Genomic DNA, 23,799 nt, shown 5'->3' on the forward strand with positions numbered 1-23,799 from the left:
ACAGTTAGATCCAAGAAATAAGATACTGGATGCTTGTTAAGCAATATAACTCAATAAGAAGTCTATCATTGGTCAGGAGCATGAGAATTATCCTTCAATCATGGGTGTTTGACACGATGGTAGAAAAAAATTATTTTTAAATTTAGTTTTTCCTTTTTCAAAGTTATATAGATATATCTTCATGTGGTTTAAGGAACCAAATAGTCCTATAAGACTTTTCTAGAAAAAAAAATTGCAATCTCCTCCTTGCTCCTTTCTCTGTGTTTTTTCTGGGTCCCCAGAAGTAACAGCATCCAACTCACAGCCATCTTTTGTGTTAACCTCCATATAACCAGGGCTTTTCTGATAACTCAGTTGATAGAGAATCTGCCTGCAATGCAGGAGACCCCAGTTCAATTTCTGGGTTGGGAAGATACCCTGGAGAAGGCATAGGCTACCCATTCTAGTATTCTTGGGCTTCCCTTGTGGCTCAGCTGGTAAAGAATCTGCCCGCAATGTAGGAGACATGGGTTTGATCCCTGGGCTGGGAAGATCCCTTGGAGAAGGGAAAGGCTACCCACTCCAGTGTTCTGACCTATAACCAAGTACCAGGCGTTTAGTTCTACCTCTTTATATTTATACGTCTATTTTTAATACCTCTTTTTAAAATTTTAATACCTCTTTATATTTATGTTTAGGTGCTAGTGGTTTGAAACTATGGAAAAATTTAGGTTCCTTTCATAGATTTCTCTGACCCCTTCAACTACTACCACCAACACATGTACATTTTTCATTCCCCCATCTTCCCAAAATCATTATATTAGAAGCTTGATTACATCAATACTCAGTACTCACATCACTGTAACCATGTAATATATTTTGATCACTTTTCTTTTACTGCTCAACTTTTTGTTTTCTCTGGATTTAATAATTGTGTCATCGTTTTGTTTTGTTTTCTTAGTTCTCCACGTGTTAGTTGCCAGTCAATCCCCAAACTTTCTTCAAATGATCTAAATATCATTTCAAAATTTTCAGTTACTTGAGATATTCGATTGCTTTTAGTTCCATCATTTTGGAGACTTCTTTTCTAGCATTTCTTCAGGGACCTCCCCCATTGTGGACTGATTTTTCTCTGCCATTGGTGTGCTGTGGTCATTCTGGGCTATCCTCTCACCATTTTCCTAGAGGTTGCCTTCATCTCTTTTTGAGTTGGTGCCCCTGTTTGTTGGTTCCTTAGTTTACCAGCTCTTTTTGGTAAAGTACCTCCTTTAGAGGCATCCCGAGACTGGGTGTATATGGGATACATATTTTGAGAGTTTACAGCTGGAAATGTTTTTATCATGTCACTAGACTTAATCAATGCTTTATATTAGCACATAGTTTTGGATTGGAAATCTTTTCAGAGTGTTAAAAGCATTGCTCCTTTGATTTCTCATTTTAAAATTTTTTATTGGAATATAGTTGCTTTACAATGTTGTTTTAGTTTCTGCTGTACAGCAAAGTGAATCAGCTATGCATCTACATATATCCCCTCTTTTTTTAATTTCCTTCCCATTTAGGTCACCACGGAGCAATGAGTAGATTCCCTGTGCAGCACAGTAGGTTCTCATTAGTTACCTATTTTACACATAGTATCAAGCGTTTCTCTGGAGTAGAGAATGGCAACCCACTCCAGTATTCTTGCCTGGAGAATCCCATGGACAGAGGAGCATGGGGGCTATAGTCCATGGGGTCACAAAGAGTCGGACATGACTAGCGACTAACACTACTATCAAATGTTTATATGTCAATCCCAATCTACCAGTTCATCCCATCCTCCTGCTTTTTCCCCTTGGTATCCATACACATTCCTACATCTGTGTCTCTATTTCTGCTTTGTAAATAAAATCATCTATGCTTTTAAAGGATCGTTGTGACTCTGAAAGTCATTCTGACACCTGACTCTTTGTATGTGACTTTACTCTCTTCTCTGTGCCAATAGGGCCTTTTCTTTGTAGTGTTCTGAGATTTCATAGGTATTATTCTGTCTTCATGTATTGTTCTAAGTATTGTGTTGGCTCTTTCAAACTGGAAACTTAGGTCTTTTGACTTGGGGGAATTTTAATGATTTATTTGTTGATGATTTCATCCCATCTTTTTCCTCTATTCTCTTTCTCTAGAGCTTCTCTTAGGTATTGAAGTGGTTCTTGGATTGATCATCTGAGTTTTCTTATATATTCTCATATTTTTAATTTCTGTTCTTTTGCTCTGCTATCTGGGCTATTTACACAATTATATTCTCCAAATCTATTGATTTTTAAAGTCACTATTGATTCTTTTGATACATATTTTAAAGTCTAAATTTCTAAAAGCTTACTCTTGCTCTGTGTTGCTTTTTCTAAAAAAGCAGTATTCTGATTTTGCTTCATGGACATTTCATATTTGTGAAGATATTAGTTGTTTGCATATTAAACATATAACTTTAAAATATATGTTATGTATGAAATTAAATTATATACATATAATTTTATAAAATATACCTTAAGCTCTCTGTATAGTCTTTTCCCTCCAATTTCCTTTCCTCCTGTTCACTCACTCAGTCACTGAATTTTTGTGTCTGGTGACCCTTGATTATCTGCTTGTATTTAAGAAAAGGGCACTCACTAAAAAGCTCATTGGCGGCTATGTACACTTGAATTGGGGACTCATCATCTGGTTTGATCTTTCACCAATAAATCCCTTTGTCAGTATCTTTTGTTCCTCTGCTTTGGGATTAGTCAGACTCTCCAGAGAAAAATCTTATAATTTTCTGCCTAAAGGAAGTAAACCTGGCTGCCACCGTTCTGTGAGCTGAGTAGAGAGTGCTCAGAACTTTAATATTTTGTATGCATGATAGGCAGAATAACAGCCCCCTAAAGATGTCAATATCCTAATGCCCAGAACCTATAAATGTGTACCTTATATGGCAAAGGAAACCCAGTAGATGTTAAGGATCTGAGATGGGGGGATTATCTTAGATGATTTGCATAGGCACACTGCTGTCACAAAGGTCATCATAGGATGAAGAAGGAGGCGACTGTCAGAGTCACAGAGAGATATGACAGTAGAAGCAGACGCTGGAGTGATGTGGGGCCACAGGTCAAGATATGAGGCAGCCTCTAGAAGCTAGAAGAGGAAAGGACATGGAGTCTTTCCTGAACCTCCAGGAGGAACACAGACCTGCTGGCCCAGTGTAGACTTTGGGCTTCCAGAACTTTAAGATTATAAATCTGTATTGTTTTAAAGAACTAGGCTTGTCCTAATTTGCTATAGCAACAGCAGGAAACTAACAGAGTATGTAAACTTTTACCTAATGCCCATCATTTCATTATAGAACCTCCACCTTAAGCTTTGTCTGCTGTTTCATCTTTTCTAGGGAGGAACCCCTAAGTCTTCTGCTTGAGTGAGAGGGGGACAGTTGCTTGGTTCTCAGACAGACAAAACTACTTCCTATTTTGAGCCAGTCTTCACTTCTGCTTCCAGAAATACTCAGTGATACCTGTCCTTGGACTTTTGGTGGCTCTGCAGGGAGTCAGCCAGCTTGCCTCTTTAGTAGCCCCACAGCTGGCTTAAGGGTATCACTTATTCTTCTACTTTATAGCTTCCAAAATTCTGTCACTTTTATTAGCCTTCAGTTTTCCTTGTCTTTGTGGTACCTCTCCTCCCTGCTCTCTGGTTCCCCAACCAAAAATATTACCCAAGCCTTTATTATGGTTTCATTGTGATTTCTGACATAGTAGAGATACATATGCATGATCAATCAACACTGACAAGGTTAAAATAATGTAAGTGCTATGATTTTATACTGATTTTTCCCTGGTGTGGTACTGGATGGTATGTATTATACGCTGAGAACAGAACATTGTGCTGGTAGAGTTGTAGGTATGTTAGTATGACCTGTGAGAGCTAAGAAAATGGCCTTATAAGAGGGCGCTCTGGGTTTAAAGGCTTTTCTCCCTTACTACTAGTGTAACTTTGAGCAAGTTGCTTAACAGAGCCTCAGTTTCCTCATCTGAAAGTATCTGGAAACATGGCAGAAATCACATTTAATCCATAAATAAATCTAAAGAATTAATTTAGACAAGGTGACAGATAAAAGTGCTTGGCCACAGTATTCCTCCATTGTGGAGCAGAAATACAAGTGAACTGAGATCAACTGAGTTACATAGATGGTATTTTTTGTGCCCCTCCTGTATGTAACAGGCTTCCCAGGGGGCTCAGTGGTAAAGAATCTGCCTGCCAAGCAGGAGATGTGGGTTCGATCCCTGAGTCAGGAAGATTCCTTGGAGTAGGAAGTGGCAACCCACTCCAGTATTCTTGCCTGGAGAATTTCATGGACAGAGGGGCCTGGCAGGCTACACAGTTCATGGGATCGCAAAGGGTTGGAGACAACTTTGGGACACCATCACACTTCTACATTACAAGTACTTAATACAACATTTGTGGGATGAATAAATGTCTTCTCTTAATGAAGCATTTTAGAAAACAACAATGAATATAGGCATTCTTTAAATGCTACCTGAACCTTAAAACAGGCAAAACAAAATTTTTTTAAGTCTCTAAAATTTTTCTTCCCCATCTCATTTTCATTCTCTTTAACAGAAGACGGTATTTTAAACTTTTAATTATTCCATTTTCCTGAAAAAATCATGGATGTGAGAATAAGAAAGAGATAAAGAGCAATCTTGTCAGTTCTCTAGAATTTAGACTAGCCTCCTAGATTCCTTATTTCTTCTCCCTCACTCCCTTCCCCCTCTGAGCCATTTTCCACACAGCAGGAAGAGTGATCTTCAAAAACAAAATACATATCAGAGTGAATCACTCCCCCACTTAAAATCTCTTATTGGCTTTCTGTCTTTCTTGGAATAAAAACAAAACTCCTTGGCATAAATTGCAAGGCTTTTCAAAACTCCATTTTCATCTTCAGCCTCATCTTATACCATTGTCCTCTCTCTCTTGCCTTGCAAAGTGTCTTGGATATAGTCACTCCTCAACATATATTTGTTGAATAAGTGGATTAATGAACAAGTGATCAATGAACATATTAGAAAGAAAAAAGGATAAAATTTAAAATATACCACTTTAAGGACCATGATCTTATTTTCAAGTTTTCCTATTGGATCAGGTTAGAAAATTGCTGTGAACCTAACAGCTTGATAAGTGTTTACTTTTAACTTTGTCTTTGGAGTCAAAGGCCTGCCTTGGGAGAGGGGAAGAGAACCTAGATGTGAGAGGAGATAACTAACCTCCTTTCTAACTAGTAGATAACTAACAGGTAACTTTCTAACAGGTAACTAACCTGCTTTCTAACTAATGAGCTGGACAGTGTTAGGGAGAGTAGATGGCTACAGTGAGGCTAATAACCCTTCAGCCAGACAATGTGTATCTAGTTTTAAATATATATATATATATAAAATCAATAAATATTTGTTGATCTAATGAATAAAAATTGCCTTCCTACTTTACCATATGCCCTCCAAACTACAAGTAACCCTGTATAATTTCCTACTTAATGCTGCCACTGAAGATCACTTCTGCCTGTTTTTAGTTCTTTTTTTTTTTTTTTCTTTTTGATAGAGGAAAAGTCAACTTGTTATTTGTTTAGAGTTAGGTCAAGTCATACTACTTTAAGGATGACTATCCTAAGTCCAGTTTAGAAGAGGCCCACTTAGCATTCCAGTTTATAAGTATTCCACTACACATTCACAAAAACTATTTTCTTTCAAAGTCATTAGAGATCTCACTTCTTAAACCCAATGTAATGGCTGAAAAAGGAGCCTGTTCTAAGAAAGAAGGAAGAGTTGAGCTACAGTTTAATCTAGATGGCAAGGCCAGTATGTTGTTGAGCATTTTCTGCTGTGGTTCACTTGGCTCCAAGGGCAGACTGCACAGGAAGCACTTGTGTAAAAAAGGTGAAGCTTATCTCGCTGGACTGAAAGAAGGTGCCCAAGTTCACAGGGGCCCAGGAGCCGGCAGTGGGTGGTCTGGCAGAGTTTTGACACACTATTATGGGATAAGATTGTGGGTAACTAGAGAGTCCCTTTCTGGCATCTAAAAGATATAATTATCTGGTAGTTCCTCAAAATTCTTCAGCTAGACTTCTATTTATTCAGCCAGTGATGGAAAATTACCTCAGCTTCTATACCAGGATAACACATCAGTAATGGCTGCGGGAAGTCTAAAATGAGAAAAGTTCTGAGGTCATATTTGGGCTTATCCAGAAAGTCCAGTCATAAGTTAGCCTCTCAGCTGTGAGTTTTGGAATCAGGATTGATGTCACACCACATATTGAATATCCTCTCTTTCAGGCTTTTTTTGGGTCTTGTCAAAATCTAAGTAATTATATCTAAAAATCCATTTGATTTTCACATAAGCTCATAAGTAAGTACTGTTATAATCTTTTTTGGGAGGGGTGGGGGGAGGAAAAAACTAAAGGTACAGGCATATTGTTTCCAAAAGTGTATTGTCAGTTACAGGTGGAACTTATATTTGAACACACGCCTCCCTAACTCCAGAGCCCAAGCTTTTTACAACTATATAATCTTCCCTATGAATTTTACAGTACTGATATTTAATGCTGTCATCACTCATTTATGCCCTAGAGTGAATGAGTTCCTTTCTAGCATTACCTAAGATAGGAAAATATGAAAGATTAATAAGGTTGGAAGGGCTGAAGACAAATTACTTACTTTACAACACTGTTTAAAACTGATTCTTAGTCTAAATATTGAAAACATGACTTAGTATATATCTATTCTAGTTGAGGAAATATGAATATTAATTCTGGATCATTTAAGTATATCTACACCATTTATATTTGAGATCCAACCCAAGTGGAAGTACTATTTTCAGATGTGATTTTTCATCCTTTGAAATTTTTTATTTAAAAAGTTTAAATAATTTTTTATTTTATTTTTTATTTTAAAAGTGTTAGTCACTGTGTCATGAGTTTCTAAATGCAGGTAATTATATTTTGTTTTCCTTAAACACTTAAAGGATGTTCTTTTAATGGAGTAATCTCTCTATTTGTGGAAACATATTACTTTCCCCAAGTATTTCTTTCCATAATTAGCTGTTAAAATCATTTGTAAATATGCCAATTAAACCATTCATATAAAACAGTTTGGAGTTTACCCAAAGGCAGGGAAAAATACAAAACCAAAATATCTTCAAGTATTTTTAGTTGGTGTTAGAAATGTAAGTGTGTTGTTTGATTTCTTGCATGTTCTTTTTCTTTTACAGAAAAATCTATCATTGCTCAACCAATATTTGTTTTTGAAAAGAGAGAACAAACTTTTAAGGTAAGGTCAAGTTACTTTTCTTTGTTTGATTTTTACTCTGACAAAAGAGACTGTATTTTGAGAAGCTAGCTGTACTAAATTATATCACTGCTGCATAAACTTATTCTTTTTCACATAGCAAGAGTTGTAACTCAGAATATTTACATAGTAGGGATTTACTGATAGCAATTTGGCTGAAATGGGAAGCCAGAGACCTTATCCTGAAACTATGGATAACATAATTTTTACCAAAATTATCTGGGTTTTTTTTGTTGTTGTTGTTTTTTTTTCGGAGTGACTGGGAAGGGGGAGGGACTGAAAGAGCTTAGAAAGAGTTAAGGCTCATGATGGGTCCTGACCACTGACCTAGCTTAAAATGGATATAAGTTCTAAACTGCAATGTATGATTCAAAAGAAATCTTAAGGACTCCATTTGCTTTTTTCAGCCTCATACTAAAAGCACTTGCTTTGAAAGACATAAGTGTATTAGTAGCATTCTAACTTCAGCTTAACTAGTATTTTGTTGTTACTCATTATTGCTTATGGAGACAATTTACCCTGCTACCCCCAAAACTAAAGAAAAACCCAACCCCTAGTGAGCCGCTTTTCCTAGCCGAGCTGAAAAGACCTGGCTTCTGAGAACTTTCTTATGAAGTGACAGGGTGGAAATGTGATTTGAAAATAGCAAACACTCAGCTCTCATTGGCAGCTTTGTTTCCTTCCAGAGACCTGCAGAAGACATCCTATGTGAAGCAGCAGAACGTGGTAATGATTTGTATCCTATGTTTCAAAAGCAATCTTTTTATCAAGAAACAAGTAGGCAAAAACATTTGGCATGTGGCACAGAATATATAAAATCTAATCATTCTTTCTTGTTTTTAAGCACACAGATAGACTGGCCTTTGTTTTGAAAGATGACATATAGGTCCCTGAGAATATTATGTTAGCAATACTAACATATTGCCTATGACTCTCCACTGCTTGTCCTCCAACCTTCCAAAAACATTCTCTGTACAATTTCAGAATTTGTATATAATTTTTTGTCAAAGCCACCTGTTTCTGTTTCACAGTAGGATGATATGCCTGTCAGTTTATAACGACCAAGCTATTAACCCTAATATTTAAAACTGAGTTTCAGGAATTAACATGTTGTCAAACAATGATATATCTGGAGAAAAGGAAATTATATTTTTCCTCTCATATCATGGATTGGAACTAATTTGTTATTGCAATCAATTTTACCCTTCACATTGAATTTCTTACAGAATGCAATGAGTTTTCAAGAAAGCGTGCCAGGGCTTCATCTTTTACTTGGCATACTACAGATTCTCAGAACCAAGGAGGTAGGTATAGCCCGGGCTCTTGAGTGTTCACTGCTATATGTACTCTGAGTGTGATACTACTAGGAAATTTTCAGACAGGTAATGTTTAAAATATACCCATTGGATGGTGTCTCTAATATATTGTTATGTGAAAACAGCAGTCTATAGAATACAGTGAGTTATTATTTAAAATTTAACTTATCAACGTCGGAAAAAAGACCAAAAGGACATAAGCCACAATGTTAACAATGGTTATCTTAGATAAAATGGGATTACAAGTTATTTGAACACCCCCTCCCTTTCTGTTTTGCTGTGTTCCCAAAGTTTCTGCATTACAGAAACTAGCTACAGAATTAGCTTTAGCTTTACAATTAGGCCAAACTGCTATTTCCTTCTTTCTAAGAGCTTTATCATATGCTGTGTTTTGAATAAATTAGTAACATAGTTTGCCTCTCTTCCACACTCCAAGCATTCTGGTGACTCCGTTTATCCTCTTCTTGCCATGCACCTGTTTATATGCATGTCTGTCTCCTCCACTGAGAGCTCCTTGAGGTCATCTTCATGCCTGACAGAGGGTCTCATACATGATGAGCATGCAAATATTTACTGAATTGATATCATTCTCACCAGAGGCACACTATTTTTAATCAATAAAAATGCAAAGATTTTTCTAAACTGGTGACAAAGAAAATTTTCCAAAACAGCAAAAATCCAAATGAAAAGATAAACAAAACCCTATTGACTTCAGGTTGCAATCTGTTTTCAGCATTATCCTTGTCCCAGAAGTGACTAACATTGTCATCCTTCATGGACCTCCCAGCCTTCCCTCTTTCTGGGCCAGATAATAAAGAACTTCTTAGAACCTCAAATCTGACACTGACTTTTCAAGATCCATTCTCATTCATAATAGGCTTTCTTTTTCAGCTACTGTTAAACACTGACATTTTAATGGCAAATAAAATAGGGGTCTTAGCAAAGTATGCATGGATGAATACCATCTGAATTCTAGTCCCACAAACCCACACAGTATATCTCTTTATTTTTGGTAGAAAATTTAAACTTGATAATGTTCTTTAGGATTTCATGTTTATGATAGCTTTCTTTTATATAATGCAGCTCTGTAAAATAACTTGCTTTATTTTTCTTATTATTGTCCATCTATATGGTTTATAATATTTGTAGTACTCAAATATATAATGATGCTTAGATTCTCATTCTAAATTTTATGCTTTAAATTTATATTCTAAAGTTTAGGATATCATTCCTTTTGAATTTTTCATTAATTAAAATATTACTTCTTTTTATTTAAATTTGTAATGCTTTGCTAAGTAAAACTATTTTATCATAATAAAATATTTGAAATGATTGAAACATGTTCTATGTCAAGATTATGATTTTTTTAAATCTTTTTTTGAAAGTATGCAGTTCAGAAGCATTAAGTATATTTACATTGTTGTAAAACCTGTTTAATCTTTACATTTAAAAAAAACCACCCTTAGTAACAAATTCAAGTAGCACCTGAAGGTATAAAATGAAAAATTAAAGTCTCTTTGTCATTAGTTCCAAAAGAAATATGATTTGTAGTCTTGTATATTTTTGTTTTTACTCAACAACAAACTGCTTTTTCCAAGTTAAGCTTACCCACAAGAAATAGAAAATACAAACTATTCACTTTCTTTTAATGGATTCTACCCAGGAATCGCATGAAACTAATGAATTTATATTCGTATTAACAATGCCAAGTGTGACTGGGCATCAATGTCAGACACCTTTCAGATACAGAAGAGATAGGTTCTAGTTCAATAAGCCCCATCTATACCTGCCTGACAAGTTATAGACATTAAGAGGAATAGGGGTTCTAATATCAGAGGATTTGTTTTGGTGTTATTTGTGCATAAAGCAAAGAGATGCCTTTAAATTATCTAGATAATTGCTTCAATTCATTTTCTAAAGATCAGACGCACATATGAAAAGGAATAAAATATTACCAAGCACCATCATATTCTATGTTGTGCAGAATGTTGGTGGTGTTGGAAGGAGACAAATAGTACAATTAAATGGTTCATCCAGTGTTATTTTTCAATTATAAAGATCATGCATGTGTGTGTGTGCACTCAGTCGCTCAGTTATGTCCAATTCTTTGTGACCCCATAGACTGTAGCCCCCCAGGCTCCTCTGTTCATTGGGATTTTTCAGGGAAGAATGCTGGAGTGGGTTGCCATTTCGTTCTCCAGGGGATCTTTCTGACCCAGAGATTAAACTCATGTCTCCTGGATCTCCTGCACTGGTAGGCGGATTCTTTACTACTGAGCCATCTGGGAAGCAATAAAGATCATAAAAACCATGTAACTGAACTTTGAATTAGAGAGGCAATTGCACCCCAACATATATAATGTTATAACACGTCAAAAAAAGCAATTCTTATTCTTTTATTAATCCAATTCTCAAAGGCTGCTCTCTTTGCAATTTGCCATCAAGAGGTGATCTCTTTGAGATTTGTAGTACAGGCGTACCTCATTTTATTGAGCTTCACAGATATTACATTTTTTACAAATTGAAAGTTTGTGGCAACCACACCTCAAGCAAGTCTATAGGCTTCGTTTTCTAAAAGCATTTGCTCACCTTGTGTCTCTGTCACATTTTGGTAATTCTTGCAATATTTCAAAATTTTCAGTATTATTATACTTTTTATGGTGATCTGTGATTAGTGATCTTAGATGTTACTATTGTAATAGTAATTTGGCAGGGGGGGGCACTTTAAACTACTCTCATGTAAGATGGTAAATTTAATAAATGTGTGTGTTCTGACTGCTCTGCCAGCTAGCCCCTTCCCCCATCTCTCTCACTGTCTTCAGGCCTCTCTATTCTATGAGATAAAACAATATTGAAATTAGGCCAATCAATAGCCTTACAGTGGCCTCTAAGTATTCAAGTGAAAGAAAGAGTTGCATGTCTCTCACTCCAGTACTCTTGCCTGGAGAATCCCATGGACGGAGGAGCCTGGAAGGCTGCAGTCCATGGGGTTGCTGAGGGTCGGACATGACCGAGCGACTTCACTTTCACTTTTCACTTTCATGCATTGGAGAAGGAACTGGCAACCCACTCCAGTGTTCTTGCCTGGAGAATCCCAGGGACGGGGGAGCCTGGTGGGCTGCCGTCTATGGGGTCATAGAGTCGGACAGGACTGAAGTGCCTTAGCAGCAGCAGCAGCACTTAAATCAAAAGTTAGAAATGATTAAGTTTAGTGAGGAAAGAATGTCTAAAGCCAAGATAGGTCAAAAGCCAGGGCTCCTGCAGCAAATGGTTAGCAAACATGTAAATGCCAAGGAAAACTCCCCGAAGGAAATTGAAAATGCTACTCCACTGAACACATGAATGATAAGAAGGTGAAACAGGCTTATTGCTGATATGAAGGAAGATCTAGTGGTCTGGACAGAAGATCAAACCAGCCACAATATTTCCTCAAGCCAAAGCCTAATCCAGAGCAAAGCCTTGACTCTTTTCAGGTCCATATAGGCTGAGAGAGGTGATGAAGCTGCAGAAGAAAAGTCTGAAGCTAGCAGCAGCTGGTTCATGCAGTTTAAGGGAAGAAGCTGTCTCTATGACATCATAGCACAAGGTGAAGCAGCAAGTGCTGATGTAGAAGCTGCAGCAAGTTATCCAGGTGATCTAGCTAAGATCACCAAAGAAGGTGGCTAAGCTAAACCACAGATTTTCAATGTAAATGGAACGACCTTATACTGGAAGAAGATGCTATCTAGCACTTTCATAGCTAGAGAGGAGAAGTCAATGCCTGACTTCAAAGTTTCAAAGGATACACTGACTCTCCTGTTAGGGACTAATGTGGCTGGAGACTGAATAGAAGCCAGTGCTTATTTACCATTCTGAAAATCTAGGGCCTCTAAGAATTATGATAAATCTACACTGTGTGCTCTATAAATGGAACTACAAAGCATGGATGTTAGCACATTTGTTTACAACATGATTTGATGTGTACTTTAAGCCCACCGTTGCAACCCACTGCTCAGAAAAAGATTCCTTTCAAAATATTACTGTTCATTGACAATGTATCTGGTCACCCAAGAGTTCTGATGGAGATGTACAGTGAGATTAATGTGGTTTTCATGCCTGCTAACACAACATTTGACTTTCCCAGGTAGCTCAGTGGTCAGTAAAGAATCTACCTGCCAATACAGGAGACATAGGAGATGCAGGTTCAGTCCCTGGATTGGAAGATCTCCTGGAGGAGGAAATGGCAACCCACCCCAGTATTCTTGCCTGGGAAATCCCACGGACAGAGAAACCTGGCAAGCTATAGTCCATGGGGTCCCTAAGAGTGGACCTGTCTGATCTACTGAGCACAGACAGAGACAGAACACATTTATTCTGCAGCCCATGGATCAAGGATTCATTTCGACTTTCAAGTCTAATTATTTAATAAGTACATTTTGTAAGCTTTTAGCTGCCATAGAGAGTGATTCCTCTGATGGACCTGGACAAGTTCAGTTCAGTTCAGTTCAGTTGCTCAGTCGTGTCCAACTCTTTGCGACCCCATGAATCGCAGCACGCCAGGCCTCCCTGTCCATCACCAACTCCCGGAGTTCACTCAGACTCATGTCCATCGAGTCCGTGATGCCATCCAGCCATCTCATCCTCGGTCATCCCCTTCGCCTCCTGCCCTCAATCCCTCCCAGCATCAGAGTCTTTTCCAATGAGTCAACTCTTCGCATGAGGTGGCCAAAGTACTGGAGCTTCAAAGCTTTGACCTGGAAAGGATTCACCATTCTCAACACCACTAAGAACATTTACAATTCATGGAAAGAGGTCAAAATATCAACATTAACAGGAATTTAAAAGAAGTTGATTACAGTCCTTACAGATGACTTTGAGGTGTTCGGGACTTTAGTGGAGGAAGCAACTGCAGATGTGGAAATGGAAAGAGAACTAGAATTAGAAGCGGAGCCTGAATATGTGACTGAATTGCTGCTATCTCAGGAGGAAACCTGACAGATGAGGATTTGCTTCTTATGGATGAGTAAAGAAAGTTACAGAATCTACTCCTGGTGGACGTGCTGTAAAGCCTGTTGAAATGACAAGGGCTTTAGAATGTTACATAAATGTAATATTCATAAAGCAGGAGGGCTTGAGAGGATTGACTCTAATTTTGAAAGAAGTTCTGTGGGTAAAATGTTATCAACCAACACTGCATGCTACAGTGAAATCATTCATGAAAGGAAAAGTCAATTGATGATGAAAACTTCATTGTTATTTTAAGAAGCTGTCACAGCCACCCCAGCTTTCAGCAATCACCACCCAGATCAATCAGCAGCCATTGACATGGAAGCAAGACTCCACCAGCAGAAACATTATGACTTGCTGCAGGCTCAGATGACGTTTAGCATTTTTCAGTGATAAAGCATTTTTAAATGTAGGTATATTGTTTTTCATAGCAATTAAGTATTTAAATTAAATTACATATATTGCTATTGCACACTTAATAGACTATGGTATAGTGTAAATGTAACTTTTATATGCACTGGGAAACCAATGAAGTCAGTGTGTGACTAAATTTACTGTGACAGTCACTTTATCACAGTGGTCTGGAACACAATCAGCAACATCTCTTTGGTATGCCTATAATTCTATTGCAGCCAAGACCACAGTCTTAACCCATCAGTTCACGTTGATAACCTAGCATAATGGTCATCTTTACTTCTCTCTTCAGGTATCATTAAAGAATGGAGAAGGGACAGAATTTATTAACAGTTTTGTAACATTCTATAAGAAATATATATTAATGCACATAGATGGTTCACTATCAATTCAGATTTTATTATCTGTAGAATTTCTCTCGATACTAGATTTCATGATTCTGAAGAAAACTGTCTATTTCATTAGTGATTTAATTTGAACTTATTTTCTGAGAGTAAAAAGACTGAAGCAAAACTCATTTTGCTTTTACACTTTTTAGTAGAATCAGCGCTTGCATGATTAGTGCCAACAGCGACATCTACTGGTGAGTTCAGTACAATACTGTGAAAACAGTAGAAACCGACGTGTTCGTTCATAGGTTTAAAATTTTCTAAATATTTTTTACAGTGAAGAAAAACAATGTTTTTATGGCATCAAACTCTGTGCAAAGGAATGCTGATCTGAACAGTGCGGAACAAGGTTTGTAGCTTCCTTTATTACGTGAAACAAAGAAATTTTATGTTTTACCATCCATGTATGTGCGTGCATGGTGGTAGGGTTGAGTGACAAAACATGAAGGAATATATTTAGTAAGCAAAGTCCCATGATCAAATTGAAAGTGAACGTAAATGTTGCTCTGTCGTGTCTGACTCTTTGCCACCCTATGGACTGTGGTCCATGGAATTCTCCAGGCCAGAATACTGGAGTGGGTAGACTTTCCCTTCTCCAGGGGATCTTCCCAACCCAGGGATTGAACGCAGGTCTATTGGGTAAAAGCTGGGCAGGAAGACATTATTAAGCAACTCACCGGCTATTTTGACTTTGATTAGTTGACATGGGGAAGGAAATGGCAACCCACTCCGGTATTCTTGCCTGGAGAATCCCATGGACAGAGGAGCCTGGTGGGCTGCTGTCCATAGGGTCACACAGAGTCGGACACGACTGAAGTGACTTAGCATGTATCCATGCATTGGAGAAGGAAATGGCAACCCACTCCAGTATTCTTGCCTGGAGAATCCCAGGGACAGGGGAGCCCGGTGGTCTGCTGTCTGTGGGGTTGCAAGAGTCGGACACAACTAAAGCAACTTAGCAGCAGCAGTGGCAGTTGACATTAACCCTTCATTTAATCATGACTTTAGAAAGTAAGCATTAAATTAGTAAGAAATTGAGAGGAAAATTATTTCACTAAAGATATATTGACCCTTTAATTCTGTTCTTTTAAGGTCCCCTGAAACATTCTGAGCTTGTACTAAGACCTGCTATTTTGCAGCCACCTCAAGCTCAAGGGTATATAAAAGTGAGAAAATCATTTGGACACAATGTATTGGAATCCTGTAAGGTTAAAGAAAAAAACAAAAGTAAGGTAAGAAAACCTCCTACCGTAGGACTGATCTCAATTTCCCATCCTTCTTTTGATAGATTGTTGTGGGTCCCCACATCCAGAATTTGGGGCTACCTCATGCTGAAGCAGCTACCAGGCTGGAAAAAAAGCTGGACAAGATAGCAAAGAGCCCTCAGTGACTGTACTAAACTTGTCCTCCTAAATTGGAGGGTTGTTCCCAGGAGCAAGTCTTGCGGTCTCTCCTAAGCTGTAAAGCTGAGTTCTGTGTGGTAGGGACCCTTGGGGTCTTGATCTGGTGCACTGACCCCACAGGAGAATAGGGGGGCAGTGAGGTGTCAGGCTAGACCTAGACCTACACCTAGCTAGACAGCATGTTCAAAAGCAGAGGCATTACTTTGCCAACAAAGGTCCATCTAGTCAAGGCTATGGTTTCTCCAGTGGTCATGTATGGATATGAGAGTTGGACTGTGAAGAAAGCTGAGCAGTGAAAAATTGATGCTTTTCAACTGTGGTGTTGGAGAAAACTCTGTGAGTCCTTTGGACTGCAAGGAGGTCCAACCAGTCCATTCTAGAGGAGATCAGTCCTGGGTGTTCACTGGAAGAACTGATGCTAAAGCTGAAACTCCAGTACTCTGGCCACCTCATGCGAAGAGTTGACTCATTGGAAAAGACTCTGATGCTGGGAGGAATTAGGGGCAGGAGGAGAAGGGGATGACAGAGGATGAGATGGCTGGATGGCATCACCGACTCGATGGATGTGAGCTTGAGTGAACTCCGGGAGTTGGTGATGGACAGGGAGGCTTGGTGTGCTATGATTCATGGGGTCGCAAAGAGTCGGACACTACTGAGTGACTGACCTGAACCGAACTGAGGTGTCAGGGGCCAGAAGTCAGAAACCATTAAAAGGGAAAAGGATTTTTTTTTTTTGTATCCCCAACTGGTAGACTTGCTGGTGTGGCCTTGCCAGTTTAGCTCACACCATGGACCCACTCCAGCCCATCTTCACGGATAACAGAAGCAAGGAACTTTCTCCACAGTATAACTGGGAGATCTTGGGAAGCTCCTGGAGACAGAAACCAATTTATTTTCCAACTGAATCACTCCTCGTGGGTCTTTCCAAGGAGATACTCATTTTACTAACATCATACAGATAAGGGTATGGGGATATTCTGTTGCTATAGTTCTGTGTCTTCCAGAAGCAGATACTTAAGAGGAAGGGGATGCCAGATCGATAGATTGGAATTTGAGTTATTCCACCTGTCAGTTGTTTCCAGCTAAACTATTGAGGGTTGATCAAGTTTGGTTTTGTTTTCCTGGACTGAACATGAGAAGAGTGTTCTCATTTTAACCTGGAAGTGTTAAAATACCAATCATTTAGTCAAGTCATTGAAAAAAATCAGATCAGTACTAATTCTACTTCTACCACTATCTACTGTGTTTACATTCTTAGACAAAGCTCCCAACCTTCTGTTTTTCATCAGTGAAGTGAGGGAATTGAATCTGGTCAGCATTTGTGAACATTTTTATATTTCCAGTTCTTTTTATTTGTAAGCTACGATTTCATGAGACTCATTGTGAATTTTAAAAGTCATTTCACCTATGGACACCTTATCTTTGGCAAAGGAGGCAAGAATATACAATGGAGAAAAGATAATCTCTTTAACAAGTGGTGCTGGGAAAACTGGTCAACCACTTGTAAAAGAATGAAACTAGAACACTTTCTAACACCATACACAAAAATAAACTCAAAATGGATTAAAGATCTAAACATAAGGCCAGAAACTATAAAACTCCTACAGGAAAACAGGCAAAACACTCTCTGACATAAATCACAGCAGGATCCTCTATGACCCACCTCCCAGAATATTGGAAATAAAAGCAAAAATAAACAAATGGGACCTAATTAAAATTAAAAGCTTTTGCACAATGAAGGAAACTATAAGCAAAGTGAAAAGACAGCCTTCAGAATGGGAGAAAATGATAACAAATGAAGCAACTGACAAAGAATTAATCTAAAAAATATACAAGCAGCTCCTACAGCTCAATTCCAGAAAAATAAATGACCCAATCAAAAAAGTGGGCCAAAGAACTAAACAGACAGTTCTTCAAAGAAGACATACAGATGACTAACAAACACATGAAAAGATGCTCAACATCACTCATTATCAGAGAAATTCAAATCAAAACCACAATGAGGTACCATCTTACGCGGGTCAGAATGGCTGCTATCCAAAAATCTACAAACAATAAGTGCTGGAGAGGGTGTGGAGAAAAGGGAATCCTCTTACACTGTTGGTGGGAATGCAAACTAGTACAGCCACTATGGAGAACAGTGTGGAGATTCCTTAAAAAACTGGAAATACAACTGCCATATGACCCAGCAATCCCACTGCTGGGCATACACACTGAGGAAACCAGAATTGAAAGAGATACGTGTACCCCAATGTTCATCACAGCACTGTTTATAATAGCCAGGACATGGAAGCAACCTAGATGTCCATCAGCAGACAGATGGATAAGAAAGCTGTGGTACATACACACAATGGAATATTACTCAGCCATTAAAAAGAATATATTTGAATCAGTTCTAATGAGGTGGACGAAACTGGAGCCTATTATACAGAGGGAAGTAAGCCAGAAAGAAAAACACCAATAAAGTATACTAACACATATATATGAAATTTAGAAAGATGGTAACGATAACCCTATATGTGAAACAGCAAAAGAGACACAGATGTAAAGAATAGTCTTTTGGACTCTGTGAGAGAAGGCAAGGGTGGGATGATCTGAAACATGTATATTATCAAATGTGAAACAGATCACCAGTCCAGGTTCGATGCATGAGACAGGGTGCTCAGGGCTGGTGCACTGGGATGACCCAGAGGATAGGATGGGGAGGGAGGTGGGAGAGGAGTTCAGGATGGGAACACACGTAAACCCATGGCTGATTCATGTCAATGTATGGCAAAAACCACTACAATACTGTAATTAGCCTCCAATTAAAATAAATTAATTAATAAAAAATAAAAATAAAAATCATTTCATCATTTATGTTATATATGTGATTTTAAGTTAAAATATTAAAAAATTTCAAATCAGTATATTATTATTTTCATATAAGTATAATAATCACCATATTATATAAATTATTTACCTATTCTAAAAGTGATACATGTTGTTTAATTTGTTTTAAAGTGTATAAGAAAAACTATGATATGTTGACTAATTTCTGAAATGTTATATTGCATTTGATTTCGGAATAGCATGTTCTATGAATTATAGACAAAAATTTTTACTTACACATTATATCAAAAGCTGATTAATATTTATTCCTTGGGATGATTTTTTAAGATCTTGCATTACATGGTTTTAAAATAAAATTTATTAATATATTTCCTGTGTTTTCTTCCTCAGTAATAAAACATAAGAGAAATTTCTAGCCTATCATTTGCAAAAATTTCTTCTCAAATAACTTATTAAGGGCATGAATAGAATTTATTCCTAATTGGTGAAAAGTCTAACTGGATATGCCCATCATTGAATTTTCTCTGTTTAATAATGATTTTTGAAGATCTAAAGGTAAGCTGTGTATAAGACACTATGTCAGAATTCTGACACAATGATATAATGTATAGATACAGTGAAAATGATCTCCAGGTAAATTTTAGAGAATCCTTATTTTTATGTTCCTTTTAAATTTGTATATCAAAATTAGAGCAATTTTCTTTCATTCTGTCATTAATCAGTGGTTACTTGTTGTAGATAACAAATTCCTAATAAACTATTCCAAGCAACCTAAAGAGTTTAAAACTACCATTTTGGTTGACAGATAAATCATCTGAGTGACGGAGTCATAAGCATGTACTTTGCTCTTTGTTAACTGATGACGCATACTCTCTTGACACACATTGCTCAGCTCTCAAATTCTGTTATATATGGAAAACTACTCAAAATTATTTTTGATTGATATAAAATTAAAGTGGAAACAACCCTATTTAAAGACTAGACGTCCTTGCAACATCTTTGAAAATTCCTGGTGGAGGAAGGGATATGTCCACAAACATTGAGGACACCAGAGCAGATAACTGGGTTCCTTCCAGTTCTAAAGCTGCACACTCCTCCATTTACACATTAATGCAGATAAGCTGCATATGTATATACACAGCAGATGGAAAAACTGATTAAATTACCAAAAGTTTCTAGAGGAAGAGATGGAATTTCCCCTCACATTGGGTGGCAATGACGGTGAAGCTCTTAGGGGTTTCCACGGGCTAAATAGTCCTGAAATACATATTTACTAGTCTAGAAATGAGATTTAAGTCCACTGTCTAAAAAGGTAAAAGTAACAAAAGAAGGTGGGATTTCTGAATGCTAATGCACAATCCTTGGTTTTAGGTAGACCAGTGTTGGAATGTCAGCCCTCTTCTGATTGCCCAGTTCTGGTCGTTATTTAAGCTTATTAGGTCAGTCTGAAGTGTGAATAATGGAAGTACAAAGTGTAGAGAGTTGTTTTGAGGAGTATATGAGATAGTGTATAGAAAATGTTTAGGACTGTGCTTGAACATAATAAGTTTTCTATTCATTTAACTATAGCTATTGTTTCTTTGTCTAATGCTCTTATATATAGTAAGGCAGTTTAAATGAACTTTTTGATGGACTTTTTTTCTTTCAGATTTATGAGGGGAACTCTTATTTGCTAAGTGAAAACTTACCAAGCGCCAGAATTTCAATCCAGGTGTCTACTAATCAGAATGCTTTAGATACTACATCACCACGGTAAGTTAACGACGAGGAAACAGAAATGTTCTTTCATTTTCTTTCTTTTGTCAATAAAATTATTTATGGAAAATAATTTTCTGACACTGTACAGACAAATTGCTAAGATTTCTGCTTGAGAGGAGATTTTATAAAATACCAGTTTAAAATGCTTTTAAAAATGTCTCTAATATTTATATATAATCATCCTGGTATTGGATTGTCCCTACTGTTTCATTGACTTGGGTAAGAATGTTTCAATTAGGTAGAGCTAAACTTTTTATTTAATTAGGCATTAAATATCTGGCTACTCAATTAGCCTTTCCTCCTCTTCCCCTGGTATTTTCTCTTTCCCTCTTTCAAATTATTTCTGGCATTATTATGTATTAACATAAATTGGACAGACAACAAAGAAAGCAGTAGAAATATGCAAAGTGAAAGTGAATATTTATTAGCATTGCCAGTGATGGGGGCATGTTTGATCTGAGAGAGGAATGCAACTAGCTGTGGACATACTGGTCTCATGATCGGAGCCCATACAGGTACCTCAGCACTTACCTACTGTGCATGCTGTGGATGCCCTAGGGATCCTGAAGCATGTCGGCCAACAGAGGGCTGCATGTCTTTGGGTCTGTCGTTATGCAAAACACTTCAAACATTCAAGTTTCTCAGAGGTAAAAATTAAACTAAACCACTGCACACTCAAGTGTAACTGAGAAGAGAGATTGGCTTTGCTGTTGCCCTTAGATCTTGCATCACTAAAAGCACCAGCCAGCTGGGGAAGAGGAGAGTGGAGACTGGAGACCAGAGAGTCAGTGCTGGCCAAGCACAAAGATAATGACTGGGCAGCTCCCTGGCTGATCACAAAGCCTCTCTGCACTGGTCTTGGCCAGTGTTGTAGCAGCTGTCAGATATTTTGACTTTCATCATCAGAAGCACCTATCTCGTTTTTTCCTTCATTTCTCTTTAACTTCAGATAAACAAAAGTTAGAAGATGTTTTTATGCTTTACATAAATCTATTAAATCATCTGATTATTTCATGAAGGTTTAGTATGGCTATATCCATTGCTACTACATTTAAAATAGCAAATGCTTATTTCTTTTCCATAGATGTCAACCAAATGAAGATAAATATTCTATGAAAAGCTGCAGTTCTGATTTTGTTTTTGGAGAAAACATGGTAGAAAGAGTTTTGGTAAGATTTTGGCAAATGTTTCTATTACTGTATAGAGAGCTGTCACTTCTAATTTCTAAAGCCAAATTAATTAAAACAATGTTAAACTGGAGCATACTTTTTAACTACTGAGTTCAAAGGCACATTTTCCTATCTTTAACTAGAAAGATTCTCCTGGGAAGCAAGTTCTAGTTGTTAGAATAATAGACAAGAGCCCACAGAGGAAAGGAATTGTCTAATTATAACATTATTACTGATAAGAAATATTAAATATTTATTTGATTTGCATTGACTCAAAGGTACCCAAGGAAATCCTAGAATTATCTGCAATAGTTAAGTAAGCTCAACTGGTCATGATATTTTAATATAGTTTTTCAATAGCATTTTCATAACAAGATAAATTTAAAATTATTTGCATTTTTTCTCATTAATCACAACATTCCCCTTCAAGTTGTTACACTGACATATTTTTTTCTTGCTAGCTGTAGGAGGGAGTCATAGTATTTTACTTACCTATGGGAATATACTTGCCAAGTGGAACCACCTGACTATTATTGCCATCTTCCTTAAGCATCCTCCTACATGGGGCATCTCATATGGTAAAGAGTCCACTTGCCAATGCAGGAGACATGAGTTTGATCCCTGGGACAGGAAGATCCCCTGGAGGAGGAAATGGCAACCTACTCCAGTATTCTTGCCTGGAAATTTCCAAGGACAGAGGAGCCTGGCAGGGTGCAGTACATGGGGTCAGCAGTCTGACAGCAGAGTCAGACATGACTGAGTGACTAAACAACAGTCCTCCTGTGTGAGGCAGCTGCTGCTCTGTCCTCCACAGGGTATGTTTCTAAAACAGAGCGTGATCTACAGTGGGGAATTATATAGTCAAATGGAAGCTGTGGAGCAAGTATGCCCATGGTTTTACTTGGCCCAACACATCTTAATACTCTTTGCACTTTCATCTAGACCAGAATCTTAGCTAAGATAAGACAAGGATGCTATCTTGTCTTAGGGCTATTAGCTACATGAAGAATCCCATGGAAGATGCACAGATTTTAAAACCTGTGCTATGATTCAGAATAACAAAAGGACCAACTCATGAGGTCTGTTTATTCTAAGATTTTAATCAAACCAGTCACTTTTAAGATCTCGCTTATTCTACACCTGCCTCAGGCTCAACCCCAATTAGCAATGCCTTTCTGTCGCTCCCAAGATGAAGGTTGGCTCCAGCAGTCCTAGAGCTGTTGACCCACATCTTTGGATTTGAGCCAGAATGGACCAACTTCCAAAGCGAAGTTGCAGGCAGTATATTTAAGCACATTTATTCTAGATTAGTCATAGCTTCTGTAAGATGTCACAGACATAAATACAATACTCTTCAAACCTCATGGGATCAACTTTAATATTTGACTCACTTAACACATGGTTAACACACTGACTGTGTTTTTATGATACATAAACATTGGCACTGGTCTCAAGTTTGGTGGCATATTACAATCACCTGGTGAGCCTTCAGAGGACTTTTTATGCCTGGTCATCTCCCCAAACTGATTAGATCAGGATCTCTATGTGTGAGGTCAGATGTCAGGTGATTTGAACATACAGCCAGGATTGAAAACCACCCGGTTACACAAAGCTAAAGAAGACCTTGTCCTCTAGAGTTGTCTACAGTCTAGAATGGAGAGAGAGGCATGAGGAGGTAGGTACCTGTGTGCATTTCCTACGAGGACTTCAAGACTGACTTACAAAGGAACCTGAGCTTCCTGTCTTCTTAAATGGATAACATTCTAGGATGGCAGGAGCTATAAGAGATCACCTGTGTTTGTCCTTTAGTTAATTCCCTAATCCTGTGGCCCTATGATTTGAAGGCCATGATGCCTCCTGATTTGTTTGCTGGTTATGTGCTTTTAGAGTGAGTCATCAGACTTTCTGTGCTTTAGTTTCTGTTTTCTTAAAATGGAAATAATTTATACCCATCTCTACCAATTTTAACAGATTATCCTGAGGCCCAGTTAAATAAAATGAAAGAATCTTGAATTCATAAGGGAAGAGATATAAAACTAAGCTCTGAAGTATCCTTCAATTCTCCCTGTTCTGCAGGGAGCTATACAAGCACTGTGTGGGAGGTTGTGAATGTCCTGGCAATTACTTGGTCTTTTTTTCACACAGGTGTCAATTACAGCACATGTGCAAAAGCCCCAGGTGTGCAGCCTTAAAAGCGATTGCTGTCAGAGGATAAG

At 37.8% G+C, this 23,799-nt stretch overlaps 1 protein-coding gene across 4 annotated transcripts in view; it reads left to right on the plus strand.

The window, feature by feature from the left end:
• Positions 1-23,799, plus strand: part of RANBP3L (RAN binding protein 3 like) — a 54,785-nt gene that overhangs the window by 19,147 nt on the left and 11,839 nt on the right. For 2 of the 4 annotated variants that reach the window (XM_068990653.1, XM_068990654.1), the window contains exons 2-8: positions 7,240-7,298; positions 8,003-8,042; positions 8,543-8,620; positions 14,699-14,770; positions 15,514-15,653; positions 20,305-20,408; positions 21,499-21,583. In XM_068990653.1, the coding sequence (XP_068846754.1) occupies positions 7,240-7,298; positions 8,003-8,042; positions 8,543-8,620; positions 14,699-14,770; positions 15,514-15,653; positions 20,305-20,408; positions 21,499-21,583 (578 nt within the window). The remainder of the gene's footprint in view (positions 1-7,239; positions 7,299-8,002; positions 8,043-8,542; positions 8,621-14,698; positions 14,771-15,513; positions 15,654-20,304; positions 20,409-21,498; positions 21,584-23,799) is intronic. The other 2 variants (XM_068990655.1, XM_068990656.1) reach the window with 2 other exon arrangements.

Source organism: Capricornis sumatraensis, chromosome 18 (assembly GCF_032405125.1).
Source record: "Capricornis sumatraensis isolate serow.1 chromosome 18, serow.2, whole genome shotgun sequence".
Classification (NCBI taxonomy): Eukaryota; Metazoa; Chordata; class Mammalia; order Artiodactyla; family Bovidae; genus Capricornis; species Capricornis sumatraensis.